Below are 18,563 nucleotides of genomic sequence, written 5' to 3'. Positions count from 1 at the left end.
CAGATCAATTTGTGAAGCACCTGGGGGTTCAAAGTGCATACTATGCATCTAGATAAGTTCCTTGGAGGGTCTAGTTTCCAAAATGGGCTCACTTGTGGGGGAGCTCCAATGTTTAGGCACACAGGTACTCTTAAAACAAGACATGGCAACCGCTAAACATTCAAGCATATTTTACATTCAAAAAGTAAAATGGCGCTCCTTGCCTTCTGAGCCCTGCCGTGCGCCCAAACAGTGGTTTATGACCACATATGAGGTATCAGTGTACTCAGGAGAAATTGCCCAACAAATTTTAGGATACATTTTATCCTGTTACCCATGTGAAAATGAAAAAACTGATGCTAAAATAAAATTTTGGTTGGAAAAATTAAAATGTCCATATTTTCATTCCATGTTGCTTTAGTTCCTGTGAAACACCTGAAGGGTTAATAATCTTCTTGAATGTAGTTTTGAGTAGCTTGAGGGGTGCAGTTTTTAGAATGGTGACACTTTTGGGTATTTTCTGCCATTTAGACCCCTCAAAGTGACTTCAAATGTGAGGTGGTCCCTAAAAAAAATGGTTTTGTAAATTTTGTTGTAAAAATGAGAAATTGCTGGTCAACTTTTAACCCTTATAACTTCCTAACGAAAAAAAATGTTGTTTCCAAAATTGTGCTGATGTAAAGTAGACATGTGGGAAATGTTATTTATTAACTATTTTGTGTCACATAACTCTCTGGTTTAACAGAATAAAAATTCAAAATTTGAAAATTGCAACATTTTAAAAATTTTCGCCAAATTTCCATTTTTTTCACAAATAAACAAAAAAATTATTGACCTAAATTTACCACTATCATGAAGCCCAATATGTCACGAAAAAACAATCTCGGAATCGCTAGGATACGTTGAAGCATTCCTGAGTTATTACCTCATAAAGGGACACTGGTCAGAATTGCAAAAAATGGCCAGGTCATTAAGGTCAAAATAGGCTGGGTCATGAAGGGGTTAAGGGATGTTTTTAAAAAAAAATAATACTTAGAGATACATGGTGTTTGCCGTCAGCGATTTTATTCACATGTATAGGACATAAAGCCTGTACGCTGGCCGGCACTATGGCCGTATATTAAGGAAAATTATAAGGTGCCAGGATGTATCTGATGCAGCTAAACCGTGCAGAAAAGCAATCAATATGCATCATGAGAAGACGAGGCAGCAATCTTCCTTCTTCCCATGTATTTTACATGTTCTAGACGTCTCCTGTCCACAGTCAGGTACACGGAGCAGAGCGCCTGCGGTGTATTGTGGATGTGTAATAACCCGATGACCCCATATATTATACACTGACAGTGTAGACGACAGGGACGCACGGGATCTGAATTACAGGGAGGCAACAAACCTAAAAGGAAACGTAGCATTAGTCTGATTCAGATAATCCTTCATCTACAGGACAGGAAGAATTCTCGAATTCTGTGCAGGTAAATTCGACAGGAAACAAAACTGAGAAATGTCTCGCTTGTCCACCCAGTATAACACGGGGCATTTTCAAGATGTAACGACGTCACAATACGAGGCTTTTGTCTCCACGGAGAATCCAACTATGTTAGTTTTCCATCGATTTCTTTCCTGCAGAGTAAAATATTAAAATGTCACAAAGTATCCAAAATTGCAAATCATGACATGTTATAAAGCTAAAAGATAACATTACTGCCCGTCTATAGGGTTCGCAAAAAGCAGTGGGATTGGAACAACACAGCCGCAAAAGTTACAAAGTCTGCAGTCAGTCAATGATTGACAGCAGCAAACATACGATGCCACTGCGTGCACAGACTGCCTGCAGAGACACCGCGGGAAACCTAAGGGCTAATATGGTCGCCTACTGAAGGCCCTCGAACTGCCATCTTGGTCTTCCTGTAAAGAACCATGATTTCACTATATACTGTGATACTGAAGTATATAATATAAGCAATCAAACTATCGCAGGTTCAAGTCCCCTATATAAAAAAAAGCAAATGTTTAAATCAGATTAAATATATATCCTATTATTTTGTCCAAAAAGGTCAGATTTATCAAGATATAAAATGATTTAAACTGTACATTAAACCCTTTAAAAAGATATCAGAAAGCTACAATTATATATTTTTGATCACTGCACTTCCACCTTCTCCAAAAAATGTAATAAATAGCAATTAACTTGGCAGATGTACCCAAAAACAGTATACGGTAAAGAAAAAACATCACGACGGTGCAAAAGAAAAAAAAAAAAACCAAGCCCTCACCCAGCTCCATCAAAGGGAAAAAAACAAAAATAAAGTCACACTTCTCAGAAAATGGTGACTCTTTTTTTACAATTTTTTTGGTTTTGTTACCACTAGAATATATATTTTTTAAAGTTTCGTATCGCCACAATTTTCTTGAAATATATATATATATATATATATATATATATATATATATATATATATATTTTTTTTTACACACAATGAGCGCCAAAAAACAAAGAATATCACACCTACTAAATTAAAGCATGTGCTCATAGCAGAAAGCTGCAGCTGGTAGAGCCGAGTATCTGGGGCATGAGCTCAGGCCGGAGGGGTCAACATCTCACAAGGATCTCAGAGATCTCTCCGGGATGTAAAATAAAGCCGACATTCATCTACTATATGTGCAATCACCGCAAAACTGCCGAGATCAGGCTCCGACTATTGTTAAATCAGTCTAAAAACTCCGGAGCCGTGCACACTTACAGCCAAAAAGATGGAAGTAAACCGCTGGATTACAATGCGGCTTGTTCTAGAGAAATAAAAACAGCTAAATCCTACCGTCAAGAAATAAACATTTTCTTTAGTTTGCTTAGGAATCCCTCCTTGTTTTTCCCTGCCTGCTCAGACTCAGGCCTCTCCTCATCAGCTGCAGAGCTCTGCCGTGAGCTGCCTGGTGGGCACAAACAGTAAATAGGCGTCAGACCCTCATCCTCCCCCATCCACCGACATGTGTCACATTCTTAGTGCTACGTGTATGTTTAAGACTAAAAGCATGCAAATAAACAAAACTGCCAAGCAAAAGGGTGTATAGTCGAGTATAAAGAAGTAGCACCTCAAAGACAATCTCTCTCTACGCATAATCACCCACCAAGCAGGAGGAGCCACCCCCGAGCAGCAGCCGCCGCCCCCCGAGCAGGAGCAGCAGCCGCCGCCCCCCGAGCAGGAGCAGCAGCCGCCGCCCCCCGAGCAGGGGCAGCAGCCGCCGCCCCCCGAGCAGGGGCAGCAGCCGCCGCCCCCCGAGCAGGGGCAGCAGCCGCCGCCCCCCGAGCAGGGGCAGCAGCCGCCGCCCCCCGAGCAGGAGCAGCAGCCGCCGCCCCCCGAGCAGGAGCAGCAGCCGCCGCCCCCCGAGCAGGGGCAGCAGCCGCCGCCCCCCGAGCAGGGGCAGCAGCCGCCGCCCCCCGAGCAGGGGCAGCAGCCGCCGCCCCCCGAGCAGGAGCAGCAGCCGCCGCCCCCCGAGCAGGAGCAGCAGCCGCCGCCCCCCGAGCAGGAGCAGCAGCCGCCGCCCCCCGAGCAGGAGCAGCAGCCGCCGCCCCCCGAGCAGGAGCAGCAGCCGCCGCCCCCCGAGCAGGAGCAGCAGCCGCCGCCCCCCGAGCAGGAGCAGCAGCCGCCGCCCCCCGAGCAGGAGCAGCAGCCGCCGCCCCCCGAGCAGGAGCAGCAGCCGCCGCCCCCCGAGCAGGAGCAGCAGCCGCCGCCCCCCGAGCAGGAGCAGCAGCCGCCGCCCCCCGAGCAGGAGCAGCAGCCGCCGCCCCCCGAGCAGGAGCAGCAGCCGCCGCCCCCCGAGCAGGAGCAGCAGCCGCCGCCCCCGAGCAGGAGCAGCAGCCGCCGCCCCCGAGCAGGAGCAGCAGCCGCCGCCCCCGAGCAGGAGCAATTGTCCTGAACATCATACCTTTCTATACTCTACTAGATCTACTTGGATCACAGCTCTAAACTACCTGTGGTTGTGTTGGTGATGCCATCCACCGACATGTGTCACATTCTTAGTGCTACGTGTATGTGTAAGACTAAAAGCATGCAAATAAACAAAACTGCCAAGCAAAAGGGTGTATAGTCAGAGTATAAAGAAGTAGCACCTCAAAGACAATCTCTCTCTACGCATAATCACCCCCCGAGCAGGAGGAGCCACCCCCGAGCAGCAGCCGCCGCCCCCCGAGCAGGAGCAGCCGCCGCCCCCCGAGCAGGAGCAGCCGCCCCCCCCCGAGCAGGAGCAGCCGCCCCCCGAGCAGGAGCAGCCGCCCCCCGAGCAGGAGCAGCCGCCGCCGCCCCCCGAGCAGGAGCAATTGTCCTGAACATCATACCTTTCTATACTCTACTAGATCTACTTGGATCACAGCTCTAAACTACCTGTGGTTGTGTTGGTGATGCCATTCACCGTGCCCTCCACATCAGTTTCTTCTTCGGCAAAGCTCTGTATCAGTGTGCGCTGCCTGTCAGTAAGTTGCCTACAACAGGATGGAAGAGTAAATTGGATAATCTAACATCTGAAAAGTGACATGTAGTGGCCAAACAAATCCCTCTCCAACCCACTCACCGAGGAACTTTCAGCTTGACGTGTATGTAGTGGTCGCCGTAGCCATAACTGTTCATTCTTGCTATGCCCTTGCCGCTAATTCTGATACTTTGATCTGCCTGCGTGCCTGGCGGTATCTGAAATACACAAAGATGGAAGAGTCAGACAAGCAGCCATCATCAAGATAACAATAACATAATAAATAACAATAATAAAATTTAAAAAAAAAAAGCACCCACCGCAACATTGATGGGTTCATAGAGTCCTTGTACCCGGGACGTACCACCCAAAATCGCTTGTGCAATAGATACATGTAGATCAGAATGGATATCGGCCCCGGACCGTCTGAATATGGGACTCTTCTGCACCTGTATTACATCATATCACACAGCAATGTAACACAAACATAAATTGTCAAAAAAACGGACACAATTAACCAATCTACTTTGTGTATGTGCGACCCATTACATTACTTTTTTGGGCTCTTTTGAGATAATACATAGCCTTTACTGTCCATGTTTAACACCAAATAACCTGCGGGTAATTATAGTTGTTTCTATACCAAATGTGTGTACGTTTTAGGACTTTTTTCTCAGATGTAATTCAGTTTCAGCCTCCTGGTGGCAGCAGCGTACACCCGTGGTGAAGTGACCGAGTAATGTACATTACTATGCAAGCAATAGCTGACAGTATGTGTGCCACACTGCCCTCTGCTGTTCAAAACGTAGAAGTCAATTTCCAAACTTTAGCAACATCGCCAACTGATATGGATATGAATCGAGAGGACCAGAATGGACAAGTGTACCAACCCTAAATGTAATAAAGATTTCTTTCCTGCCCACTGGCATCCGGACAGTCTGCCCATCTTCTATACCTGTAGGAAAAGAATTAGATTTCTTTAAATGTAATTATATAATAAAATCCTAAATAAGGAAAATTAAAAAAAAATATTTTTACTATTAACCCCTTTCTGACATCAGACGTACTATCCCGTCCATGGGACCCGGGCCCCTATGCCCATGGACGGGATAGTACGTCTAGCGCGATCAGCTGCGCTCACGGGGGGAGCGCAGCTGATCGCGGCCGGGTGTCAGCTGATTATCACAGCTGACACTCGGCACTATGTGTCAGGGGCGGTCACGGACCGCCCCCGACACGTTAACCCCTTGCACAACGCGATCAAACACGATCGCGGTGTACCGGGGGTTAAAGGGAAGCATCGGCAGGGAGGGGGCTCCCTCCGTGCTTCCCTGAGCCCCCCACAGCAGCGCAATGTGCAGCGCTGCTGCGGGGGTCTCCTTCCCTGCAGATCCCCGGATCCAAGATGGCGACAGGGAAATTCGGGGGCCTGCAGGGAGCTGGCTTCCTCAGTGCCTGCAAAGCGCAGGCATGAGGAAGTCTGATTCTATGCCTGTGACAGATCACTGATCTGTCACACTTATTATTATTATTTATTTATATAGCACCATTGATTCCATGGTGCTGTACATGTGAAGGGGTTACATACAAATTGTAGATATCTCTTACAGTAAACAAATTTACAATCACAGACTGATACAGAGGGGAGAGAGGACCCTGCCCTTTCGGGCTTATATGCTACAGGATGGTGGGGAAGGAGACAGTAGGTTGGGGGGCTGCAGCAGTTCCGGTGTTGGTTGAGGTGATATCACTGGTAGTGATGAGGAGGTAGTGGGGTCATTGCAGGCTGTAGGCTTTCTTGAAGAGGTGAGTTTTCAGGTTGCGTCTGAAGGATCCAAGTGTGGTTGATAGTCGGACTTGTTGGGGCAAAGAATTCTAGAGGACAGGGGCTATTCGGGAGAAGTCTTGGAGGCGGTTGGGTGAGGAGCGAATAAGTGTGGAGGAGAGAAGGAGGTCTTGGGAGGATCGGAGATTACGTGAGGGAAGGTATCGGGAGACTAGTTCAGAGACATATGGGGGAGACAGGTTGTAGATGGCCTTGTAGGTCAGTATTAGTAATTTGAACTGGATACGCTGAGGGAATGGGAGCCAGTGAAGAGATTTGCAGAGGGGAGAAGCGGAGGAGTAGCGAGAAGAGAGATGAATTAGTCGGGCGGCAAAGTTAAGGATGGACTGGAGAGGTGCGAGGGTGTTAGCAGGGAGACCACAGAAAAGGATGTTGCAGTAGTCGAGGCGGGAGATGATGAGGGCGTGCACAAGCATTTTAGTAGATTTAGGGTTGAGGAAAGGACGGATTCTGGAAATATTTTTGAGCTGGAGGCGACAGGAGGTAGAAAGAGCTTGGATGTGAGGTTTGAAGGACAGGGCAGAGTCAAAGGTTACTCCGAGGCATCGGACTTCTGGTACTGGGGAAAGTGTGATGTCATTAATTGTTATAGATAGGTCGGATAAGGAAGATCTGTGAGATAGAGGAAAGATGATGAGTTCAGATTTGTCTACATTGAGCTTGAGGAAGCGAGAGAAGGAGGATATGCCTGATAGACACTCTGGGATTCTGGACAGCAGAGAGGTGACGTCTGGGCCAGAGAGGTAGATCTGAGTGTCATCAGCATAAAGGTGGTAGTGGAATCCGTGGGACTTTATGAGTTGCCCCAGACCAAGTGTATAGATTGAGAAGAGTAGGGGTCCTAAAACAGCCTTGGGGGACTCCAACAGAGAGAGGGTGGGATGAGGAGGTGGTGTGGGAGTGGGAGACGCTGAATGTGCAGTTGGAAAGGTATGAGGAGATCCAGGATAGGGCAAGGCCTTTGATGCCGAAGGAGGAGAGGATCTGTAGTAGGAGGCAATGGTCAACTGTGTCAAATGCAGCGGACAGGTCTAGACGCTGGAGTATAGAGTATTGTGACTTGTCCATTTGATTTGGCTGTAAGTAGGTCGTTAGTAATTTTGGTCAGGGCTGTCTCAGTGGAGTGATGGGGGCGGAAACCAGATTGTAGATTGTCAAAGAGCAAGTTAGATGACAGGTGGGAGGAAAGTTCAGCGTGGACATGCTGCTCCAGGAGTTTGGTAGCGAATGGAAGCAATGATATTGGGCGATAGCTGGACATAGCGGTTGGGTCGAGGGTTGGCTTTTTAAGGATAGGCGTGATTGTGGCATGCTTGAAAGCAGAAGGGAAGGTACCGGACGTTAGTGATAGGTTGAAGAGGTGGCTTAGGGATGGGACAAGTGTGGTGGTGAGGTTGGGGAGGAGGTGGGATGGGGTCAAGTGCACAGGTTGTGAGGTGCGATTAAGCTCCCCTTCAGTGATGTTGGAGAGTGAGGTTATGGGGTTTGGACATTGGTCTGGTATACAAAGGGATTGAGGTGGTTGAGTGATGAAGACTTGCCTTGTTTGGTCGATCTTGTTTTTGAAGTGTGTGGCAAAGTCCTCGGCAGAGATGAGGGAGGTTGGAGGGGGCAGTGGTGGGCGGAGGAGGGAGTTAAAAGTTTTGAATAACTGTTTTGGGTTGTAAGATAGGGAAGATACGAGGGTTGTGAAGTAGGCCTGTTTAGCAGAGGTGAGGGCAGATTTGAAAGCGAGTGTTGCTTTTTTTGAATGTGGTGAATTCATCTTGTGAATTTGTTTTCTTCCAGCGCCGCTCTGCAATCCTGGACACTTGCCGGAGCTTTTTAGTGGTGTTATTGTGCCAGGGTTGTCTGTTGATATGTCGCATTCTGCCATGAATGAAAGGGGCGACCGCGTCAATAGCTGATGCGAGAGTGGCATTGTAGAAAGCAGTGGCACTGTCTGTGTCATGGAGTGAGGATATGGATGCCAGTGGTAGAATAGAGTCAGAGAGCGCGTGGGTGTCTAGGTGTGCAAGGTTTCTGCGGGGCTGCGCGTGTTGCTGGACATGGGTGCCAGGTGAGGAGGACAGGGATGAGAAAGTGAGTAGATGATGGTCAGATAGAGAGAGAGGGGAGGTGGTGAAGTTAGAAAGAGAGCAGAGACAGGTGAAGACCAGGTCTAGTGTGTTCATCTGTGTGGGTGGCTGAGGAGGACCACTGAATAAGTCCAAAGGATGAATTAAGGGACAAGAGTTTAGAGGCTGCTGACTGAAGGATATCAGTGGGGATGTTGAAGTCACCCATGATGATAGTGGGGGTGTCAGTTGAAAGAAAATGAAGCCAGGTAGAGAATTGTTCAATGAAGGCAGTGGTCGGGCCTGGAGGTCGGTATATGACGGCCACTTGGAGGTTGGAGGGAGAGTAGATGCGGACAGAGTGGACTTCAAAAGAGGGGAGGATTAGGGAGGGAAGAGGTGGGGTTGGGTTGAAGGTGCAGTTGGAAGAAAGGAGAAGACCCACTCCTCCACCGTGTCTGCTTCCAGGGCGAGGAGTGTGGGTAAAGTGGAGGCCGCCGTAACACAGCGCAGCAGGGGAGGCGGTGTCAGAGGGTGTCAGCCATGTTTCTGTGAGGCCGAGGAAGGCAAGATTGTGAGAGAGAAAGAGGTCATGAATCACATGGAGCTTGTTGCATATGGAGCAGGCATTCCAAAGTGCTCCCGAGAGAGGGAGCAGGGGGTTGGGTGTCAATGGCACAGGTTTTAAGTTGGAAAGATTGTGGTAGTTCTTATTAGATAGGGAGCGGTAGGAAGGGGAAGTAGTGGGGGGTGAGAGCTGTGGGGGTCCAGGATTGGGAGATATGTCACCGGCACTGAGGAGAAGCAGGGAAAGGGAGAGCAGATGGGAGGAGAGTGGGCAGCTTGTTTTATGTTTCATTCGGACAGATTTGAGGTTGAGGAGCAGTTCAGCAGAGGAGGTCAGGTGGGGAGGAAAGAGGGAAGGCGAGATGATTATTTGGTTAGAGGCTGCTGGGGTTTGGGGATAGCGAAGGAGAGTGAGGACTAAAGGAGCAAACACTGTGAAGGCATATGTAAACATGGTGAAGGAGTAGGAGGGTGAATAGAAAAGCTGGATAGAAGTAATAAAAAGGGCTTACTCAGCGGACATACCCAAAAGAGACAGGTAGATAGTGTGGGGTCCTGACTCCTGCCGAGACTAACTGCCGTAGTAATAACTGCATTTTCGCGATATTTATGCTGCAGGGACACACGTGCCTGAACCGCACACGTGCCCCCCTAGAAGGCATCTGAATATATAGGACTGAGTAGAGGATCAGGTGAGAGGGATTGTGGGAACTGATTTGGGATAAATTACCAATTGCCTAGCACACCAGGGGATGTTAGACAATCAAAGGCACAGGGCCTGGCTACATCCATATGCTAGTAAGGGTACTGTCACACTTAGCGATGTACCAGCGATCCCGACCAGCGATATGACGCGGTCAGGATCGCTGGTGCATCGCTAAGTGGTCGCTAGTGAGCTGCCACACAGGCAGATCTCACCAGCGACATCGCAGGGGACGGGGATCGCTACTTACCTGTCAGACACGGCGATCCTGACATCCTCCCGCCCGGCTCCACGTGTCGCTCGTCGTCACAGCAGGAAGCGCCGCAGGAAGCTGACGACGAGAAACAGTCCAGGACGTTCTCGTGCGATCAGCGATAACCAGCGGGAGAGCGGGTCGTAGGTAAGTATCAGACACAGCGATATCGCTTAGTGTGACATGCCCTTAACACATTACACCTGATAACATCTCTATTGGCTGGCAGATCAGCGATCTGTCACATGACAGCTATGTCCCCCCTGGGACAATGTAATAAAGTTAAAAAAATAAAAAAAAAAGTGTAAAAATAATTTAAAAAAAAAATATTCCCTAATAAATTCATTTTTTTTAAATAAAAAACAAACAATAAAAGTGCACATATTTGGTATCGCCGCGTCCGTAACGACCCACCCTATAAAACTGTCCCATTAGTTAACCCCTTTAACGAACCCCTTAAAAAATAAAAATAAAAAACTAAGCAAAAAATAATGATTTATTATCTTACCGCCGAACAAAAAGTGCAATAGCGCGCGATCAAAAAGACGCATATAATTATCCATGGTACCGCTGAAAACGCCATCTTGTCCCGCAAAAAACGAGCCGCCATACAGCATCATCAGCGAAAAAATAAAAAAGTTATAGCTCGCAGAATAAAGCGATGCAAAAATAATCATTTTTTATATAAAATTGTTTTCATTGCATAAAACCGACAAAACATAAAAAACGACCTAAATGAGGTATCGCTGTAACCGTACTGACCCGAAGAATAAAACCGCCTTATCAATTTTACCGCACGCGGAACGGTGTAAACGCACCCCCCAAAAGAAATTCTTGAAATGCTGGTTTTTGTTCATTCTGCGTCCCAAAAATCGGAATAAAAAGCGATCAAAAAATGTCACGTGCCCAAAAATGGTACCAATAAAAACGTCAACTCGTCCCACAATAAATAAGACCTCACCTGACTCAGTGGGTCAAAATATGGAAAAATTATAGGTCTCAAAATGTGGTCATGCAAAAACTATTTTTACAATAAAAAGCGTCTTTTAGCTTGCGACAGCCGGAAAACATAAAAACCGCCATAAATAGTAAATCAAACCCCCCGTTATCACCCCCTAAAGTTAGGGAAAAAAAATAAAATTAAAAAAAAAAATGTATTTATTTCCATTTTCCCATTAGGGCTAGGGTTAGGGCTGAGATTATGGTTAGGGGTGTGTTGGGGTTGGAGTTATAATTGGGGGTTTCCACTGTTTGGGCACATCAGGGGCTCTCCAAACGCAACATGGCGTCTGATCTCAATTCCAGCCAATTCTGCGTTGAAAAAGTCAAATGGTGCTCCTTCCCTTCCAAGCTCTGCCATGCGCCCAAACAGTGTTTTACCCCCACATATGGGGTATCAGCCTACTCAGGACAAATTACAAAACTTCTGGGGTCTAATTTCTCCTGTTACCCTTAGGAAAATAAAAAATTGGGGGCAAAAATATCATTTTTGTGGAAAAAAATATGATTTTTTTATTTTCACGCCTGGACGTTATAAACTTCTGTGAAGCACTTGGGGGTTCAAAGTGCTCACCACACATCTAGATAAGTTCCTTGGGGGGGGGATCTAGCTCCCAAAATGGGGTCACTTGTGGGGGGTTTGCACTGTTTAGGTACATCAGGAGCTCTCCAAAGGCAACATGACACCCGCAGACCAATCCATCAAAGTCTGCATTCCAAAACGTCACAACTTCCCTTCCGAGCCCTGACGTGGGCCCATACAGTAGTTTTCTCCCACATATGAGGTATCAGCGTAAAGAAAACAATGTCAGAATCACCGGGATCCATGGAAGCGTTTCAGAGTTATTACCTCATAAAGGGACAGTGGTCAGAATTGTAAAAATTGGCCCGGTCATTAACGTGCAAACCACCCTTGGGGGTAAAGGGGTTAAGTAAGACAAGCATGTGAGAAAAAGTTCTCCCCATTTATAAGTCAGTGTAGCGAGCCAAGTGGTGTAGTCAAGGGCACCGGGTAACAGTGCATTTACCAACCAGCATCTTAAAATATCTAATTTTGCAATTTTATTTAGATTATATTGCACAATATGTACTAAGTCCAGACACCGATAAACGCACATGACACTGTCCACAAATTAAAAGCATTTTCCACCTGCATAAGAAAATATGGCAAATGTAAGAGCTGGGATACAGGTATAAATCCCCTTTATCACAATACGGGGGGGTGTCTGTCATCCCATTAGCACTTACCAGCAGGTACTGGCACAGTCACAGATTTCTTCTGCTTTGTCTGTCCACTACCACGGCAAGAGAGGCATGGATTTGTCATAGTCGTACCCTTCCCACTGCAACGTCGACATGTTGATCGCATGACGAAGGGACCTGTGTTAATGGTCTCCTAAAAAGATTTTTGTCAATGGCATGAAAAATAAAAAAGATTAATAAAAATAAAGAGTAAAAAAAACAACAATCAGCACCACCAAAAATGTACGATGAAAACACATCAATGAAGAGGACGTCGCTCAGACTTACCATGCCCGTGCCGTTGCAGTAGTGACAGTGCTGCAGTTTGGTCCCGGGTTCATTGCCTTTCCCATTGCACCTCTCACACGTGTCCGTGATGTTTACAGTCATCTCTTTGTTCACTCCCTTTGCCGCCTGATTAAATGTCAGGTCCATGATGTACTGCAAGGAACCAGAGCAGAATCAGGCCCACCTCTGCAATATAGGATTGCAGCTCATACAGAACCACCAGGTGAGGGAAAAGCGGCACTCACCTCCTGTGGTTGATCGAACATATTATTTAAGTCACCGAAAGGCGAGCCAGAAAACTCCCCAAATATCCTGCGGAACAGTTCTTCTGGATCAACAGTAGGGCCACCTCTCCAGTACTGTTGCCCACCTCCCCCGGCCCCAGCTGCAAAATCGGCAGTGCCGTATGCATCATACTGCTTTCTTTTCACTTCATCGCTGAGCACCTAGGTACAATTAGAAAATAAACAATTAAAGGAAAGTCTCTTGCCAATGCTGCAGATCGACGAGGGTCTGCAGCTGCTGCGTGCACAGAGAGGGGTGCTGGCTCAATCTGCAGTGAGGAGTAATTGTGGGGGGGGGGGGGGGGGTCTCCTAGCCCAGAGCCCCACAACAACAAAAAAGTATAAAAAGCATGGCAAGCACTCTATAACCACGTTCTAATAAAAGGGTTACCTAGGCTTTCGATATATCAGATCGGTGGAGGGGTCTGCACACGGCACACACCAATCGTTCAGCCGACGGATGTAAGCAAAGAATGCAGCTGGAATAGAACAAGGTGTAGAGGACATTCCCGAAACCTCAGTTTCTAATGAACAGAATAGGAGCTGAGCCGTGGCACTTGGGAATGGCCACTATAGCATGGAGCTGTGCTGTTGAGCTGGTGGGGGGCATCAGCCCTCACTGCTGCGGGTGGCACAAGGCCGTTCACATAATCCATTCTAGTCCAGAACATCAGTTACCTCATAGGCTTCAGCCAGCTGAGAGAACTTCTCCTTGGCCTGGGGATCATCTTTGTTGGTGTCTGGATGGTATTTTTTGGCCAGCTACAGTAATAGACAAAGGCAGATCAGATCACATAGAGAATGACATAATAGCATAGGACCAGGAATAATTGCACCATAATAAAATATAAAAGTGTAAAGAAAGAAAATGATTAAGGCAGAGACACAGAAAAGGAGAACGCAGACTTATGCAAAAGGATGAAGCTGCGAAGACCTTACCTACCTGTCAGCCGCGTGGCCATCCAGTAGCTATCTGCCCTGTCTTATATGCATGTTATAAAGCAGGGGAGATAAAGAAAGTTCAGTGGTTGTCAGGCATCTGTGATCTCAGCAACATCACCGAGCTGAACCCCTACGCTACAACATCTGTCCAACAGCCATCAGGAGACAGGGTGATTATAAGCCCCTCTTATAAGTCGCTGGCAGTAAATAACTGCATTCCCCATCAATTCTGCAGCATCTTTTCCTAAATCTCTAGATTGACCTGTCACTCAGTTATTCTACCTGGAAATATCAACAGAAAACGGGACCTTGATGCTACCAACAAAGGCAATGGCAGTGTCCAGATGACATTACGACCCCGCGTACCTGCCAAGAAGCGCGCACGATCTGTCAGGTATCAAGCAAGTGTCCTGTGTTAACGAACATGCACGATAACGGCTGATTGTACCCACGTCTCGACAGGTAGCGCCTTTGGCACTGTTTGCTTCAGATGCAAAAGTAAGAGTTGCCGGATAAATCCTTTTAATATACATTTGCAGGGGAATACACAGAGGAATGGCGCAGAGTAAAATTTTGAAAAAACTACTTGCTCTGCTTGTGCTTTTTCATGGGGTATACAATAATATACCATGGTACGCCTGATGGGCAGATATATGGCAAAAGGGGGCGGAAAAATTTGTCTCAATAGGTCATGTATGGAGCCCAACAGCAAGCTTAGGAAGACCAAGGCCAGGGAATGATCACTGCAAAAAAATAGCCGATTACTAGTTCCCATCTATGGAGGACGAAAATCAGTTTTCTAGGGTGACCTACTGGAGAGCAGCGACGTTTTAAGACAACGAAGGACTATTTAAGGAGCCTTGTTGTAATGATAAGTGAACATGCTCGAACAAGATGTTATCTGAGCATGCTTGTGTGCTTATAGAGAATCTTCGTGCTCAAATACTATGTTCAAGTGATCGCAGCTGCAGGTCTCGTGGCTCTTCGACAGCCGCAACACATGCAGGGATTGCCTATCAAACAGGCGAGACATGCAGCCGCAGTGACTCGAACATAGTATTCGAGCACGCTGAAGATACTCTATTAGAACACAAGCATGCTCGGGTAACACCTTATCTTAGCACGCTCGCTCATCACTGGAGCCTTGTCACATAGTAAAGCCAGACAGCAACCCCAACTAGAGACAGCAGCTTTGAGGTTCTTGCAGCTCGTCAGTGAAGACAAGGACACTGGATGAGCGGGTGAGAGGTCCTCGGTGAAGGTTTACCATTTCTCCTTGTGAAACCGACCAGTCACGGGATTGCTTGCCCATTTCACAAGAAGATAAAACAAGTCCTCGCACCACTAATCAATACATACCAAAGAGTGCGGACCGTCAGCACCGGGGCTGTGGCGCAATCCGACCATCGATAGTGCCGACATCTCACCTGGTAATATGCCTTCTTGATTTCTTTCTGGGTCGCACTCTTCGGGACTCCTAAGACCTGATAATAGTCCGACTTGTTAGAAACAGATGAGCTGGTGTGAAACTGGGAGACGTGTCCTGAGAAGGCTGCGGAGACCGGAGAGAAGGGAGGTGATGATGAATACGAAGAACACCCGAGAATGACCAGCCTCAGACATTACACTGTACTACGAGATCCCTGCGATCACTCAGAAAGTCCCACACCTGTCTCCCTAGAGGGAATGTTCAGAATTAGAAAAACACGGCTGATTTTTTTCCACCCACAAAAATCAGCGTCACACATGCCTACACGTCGTATGTAGCATTAACACTCACCCCATTCACTTTAATAGTGCAAAGCTGCAATACCAGACACAACCTGCATAGACAGATGTGGCGCTGCTTTTCAAAGAAAGCAGCCCTGTATTTCTAATCCTGAACAGTCCTTTTAAAAGGATAATCTGGTCTCACGAGTAAGCGTTCCTTCCTATATAATAGGCAGCTCTGTGAACAGAGAGAGCTGTACTAGCCTGCTCAGGCGTCAACTGTGCAGAGAGCAGAGGAAATGACTGAAAAAGAGGAAAAGAAAAAACAAACATGTGGAGCTTCAAGATAATAGAATGTTGGGAACAGAAGCCCTGCGCCGGGAACAGAAGCCCTGCGCCGGGCTGGCAGCCCAATGCGACAACAAAAACACGCTGGGATCTGTAGCTGTACACAGCAGAGGCGACGTACCAGGAACTTTAATCTTACGCAAAGGTGACATGCTGTGATCTGTAGTCCTACGCAAAGGTGACATGCTGTCATCTGTAGTCCTACACTAAGGTGACATGCTGTCATCTGTAGTCCTACACTAAGGTGAGATGCTGTGATCTGTAGTCCTACACTAAGGTGACATGCTGGGATCTGTAGTCCTACACGAAGGTGACATGCTGGGATCTGTAGTCCTACACTAAGGTGACCTGCTGGGATCTGTAGTCCTACACGAAGGTGACATGCTGGGATCTGTAGTCCTACACTAAGGTGACATGCTGGGATCTGTAGTCCTACACTAAGGTGACATGCTGGGATCTGTAGTCCTACACTAAGGTGACATGCTGTCATCTGTAGTCCTACGCAAAGGTGACATGCTGTCATCTGTAGTCCTACACTAAGGTGACATGCTGTGATCTGTAGTCCTACACTAAGGTGACATGCTGGGATCTGTAGTCCTACACTAAGGTGACATGCTGGGATCTGTAGTCCTACACGAAGGTGACATGCTGGGATCTGTAGTCCTACACTAAGGTGACATGCTGGGATCTGTAGTCCTACACTAAGGTGACATGCTGGGATCTGTAGTCCTACACTAAGGTGACATGCTGGGATCTGTAGTCCTACACTAAGGTGACATGCTGGGATCTGTAGTCCTACACTAAGGTGACATGCTGGGATCTGTAGTCCTACACTAAGGTGACATGCTGGGATCTGTAGTCCTACACTAAGGTGACATGCTGGGATCTGAAGTCCTACACTAAGGTGACATGCTGGGATCTGTAGTCCTACACTAAGGTGACACGCTGGGATCTGTAGTCCTACACTAAGGTGACACGCTGGGATCTGTAGTCCTACACTGAGGTGACACGCTGGGATCTGTAGTCCTACACTGAGGTGACACGCTGGGATCTGTAGTCCTACACTGAGGTGACACGCTGGGATCTGTAGTCCTACACTGAGGTGACACGCTGGGATCTGTAGTCCTACACTGAGGTGACACGCTGGGATCTGTAGTCCTACACTAAGGTGACACGCTGGGATCTGTAGTCCTACACTAAGGTGACACGCTGGGATCTGTAGTCCTACACTAAGGTGACACGCTGGGATCTGTAGTCCTACACTAAGGTGACACGCTGGGATCTGTAGTCCTACACTAAGGTGACACGCTGGGATCTGTAGTCCTACACTAAGGTGACACGCTGGGATCTGTAGTCCTACACTAAGGTGACACGCTGGGATCTGTAGTCCTACACTAAGGTGACACGCTGGGATCTGTAGTCCTACACTAAGGTGACACGCTGGGATCTGTAGTCCTACACTGAGGTGACACGCTGGGATCTGTAGTCCTACACTGAGGTGACACGCTGGGATCTGTAGTCCTACACTAAGGTGACACGCTGGGATCTGTAGTCCTACACTAAGGTGACACGCTGGGATCTGTAGTCCTACACTAAGGTGACACGCTGGGATCTGTAGTCCTACACTGAGGTGACACGCTGGGATCTGTAGTCCTACACTGAGGTGACACGCTGGGATCTGTAGTCCTACACTAAGGTGACACGCTGGGATCTGTAGTCCTACACTAAGGTGACACGCAGGGATCTGTAGTCCTACACTAAGGTGACACGCAGGGATCTGTAGTCCTACACTGAGGTGACACGCTGGGATCTGTAGTCCTACACTGAGGTGACACGCTGGGATCTGTAGTCCTACACTAAGGTGACACTCTTGGATCTGTAGTCCTACACTAAGGTGACATGCTGGGATCTGTAGTCCTACACTGAGGTGACACGCTGGGATCTGTAGTCCTACACTAAGGTGACATGCTGGGATCTGTAGTCCTACACTAAGGTGACATGCTGGGATCTGTAGTCCTACACTAAGGTGACACGCTGGGATCTGTAGTCCTACACTAAGGTGACACGCTGGGATCTGTAGTCCTACACTAAGGTGACACGCTGTGATCTGTAGTCCTACACTGAGGTGACACGCTGGGATCTGTAGTCCTACACTGAGGTGACACGCTGGGATCTGTAGTCCTACACTGAGGTGACACGCTGGGATCTGTAGTCCTACACTGAGGTGACACGCTGGGATCTGTAGTCCTACACTGAGGTGACACGCTGGGATCTGTAGTCCTACACTAAGGTGACACGCTGGGATCTGTAGTCCTACACTAAGGTGACACGCTGGGATCTGTAGTCCTACACTAAGGTGACACGCTGGGATCTGTAGTCCTACACTGAGGTGACACGCTGGGATCTGTAGTCCTACACTGAGGTGACACGCTGGGATCTGTAGTCCTACACTAAGGTGACACGCTGGGATCTGTAGTCCTACACTAAGGTGACACGCTGGGATCTGTAGTCCTACACGGTGGGAACATGCTGGGATCTGTAGTCCTGCAGCAATAACGCTCCTACTCTTCCCGAGTAATCAGCCAGACTCCCCAGAGAAGCATAACCTTGAGTGTCCAGCACACATGGGAGCACAGGCCGGACACCAGCTCCCGCAGGCACTCACCTCCTGCAGATGCCCGGGTTATCGCCGCTCTCAGAGCTAGACGCAGAGCTCCTTCACCCCGAGGCCATCGCTGAACCCCGGGGAGCAGCGGTCCCCGGGCCCCGGACACAGCAACTAACAACCAACGCGAGGAGCAGCGAGCCGCCATCTTGCCGGGGAGAACTTTCTCCACCGCGCATGCGTCCCGGACACCGTTCTGGAAGAATGTCATTGGGA

At 48.0% G+C, this 18,563-nt stretch overlaps 1 protein-coding gene across 2 annotated transcripts; it reads right to left on the bottom strand.

The window, feature by feature from the left end:
• Positions 1–1,022: 1,022 nt before the first annotated feature.
• DNAJA3 (DnaJ heat shock protein family (Hsp40) member A3) lies at positions 1,023–18,563 on the bottom strand. 2 transcript variants are annotated; one of them, XM_073553547.1, is made up of 12 exons: positions 18,348–18,563; positions 15,052–15,176; positions 13,361–13,444; positions 12,644–12,844; positions 12,399–12,551; positions 12,117–12,264; positions 5,334–5,398; positions 4,764–4,892; positions 4,546–4,661; positions 4,359–4,456; positions 2,796–2,907; positions 1,023–1,599 (listed from the first exon to the last, which is right to left on the bottom strand). In XM_073553547.1, the coding sequence occupies exons 1-11, from the start codon at positions 18,556–18,558 to the stop codon at positions 2,798–2,800; spliced, it is 1,440 nt and encodes a 479-aa protein (XP_073409648.1). In that variant the 5' UTR covers positions 18,559–18,563; the 3' UTR covers positions 1,023–1,599; positions 2,796–2,797. The 2 variants fall into 2 exon arrangements, with proteins under 2 accessions (XP_073409648.1, XP_073409649.1); XM_073553548.1 differs by lacking the exon at positions 2,796–2,907 and having other exon boundaries at positions 18,348–18,562.

Source organism: Dendrobates tinctorius, unplaced genomic scaffold (assembly GCF_039654945.1).
Source record: "Dendrobates tinctorius isolate UK_male_01 unplaced genomic scaffold, ASM3965494v1 ptg000202l, whole genome shotgun sequence".
Taxonomy (NCBI): Eukaryota; Metazoa; Chordata; class Amphibia; order Anura; family Dendrobatidae; genus Dendrobates; species Dendrobates tinctorius.
Note: the sequence above shows the minus strand (reverse complement) of the source record. Positions and strands in the feature narration are given on the sequence as shown.

Coding starts and splice junctions, on each gene's coding strand:
- DNAJA3 (XM_073553547.1), bottom strand. CDS start 18,558: ATGACATTCTTCCAGAACGGTGTCCGGGACGCATGCGCGGTGGAGAAA. Junction 5,399..12,116: donor GACTGTGCCAGTACCTGCTG/GTAAGTGCTAAT, acceptor CTTTTCCTACAG/GTATAGAAGATGGGCAGACT. Junction 4,662..4,763: donor ATGAACCCATCAATGTTGCG/GTGGGTGCTTTT, acceptor TGTGTATTTCAG/ATACCGCCAGGCACGCAGGC.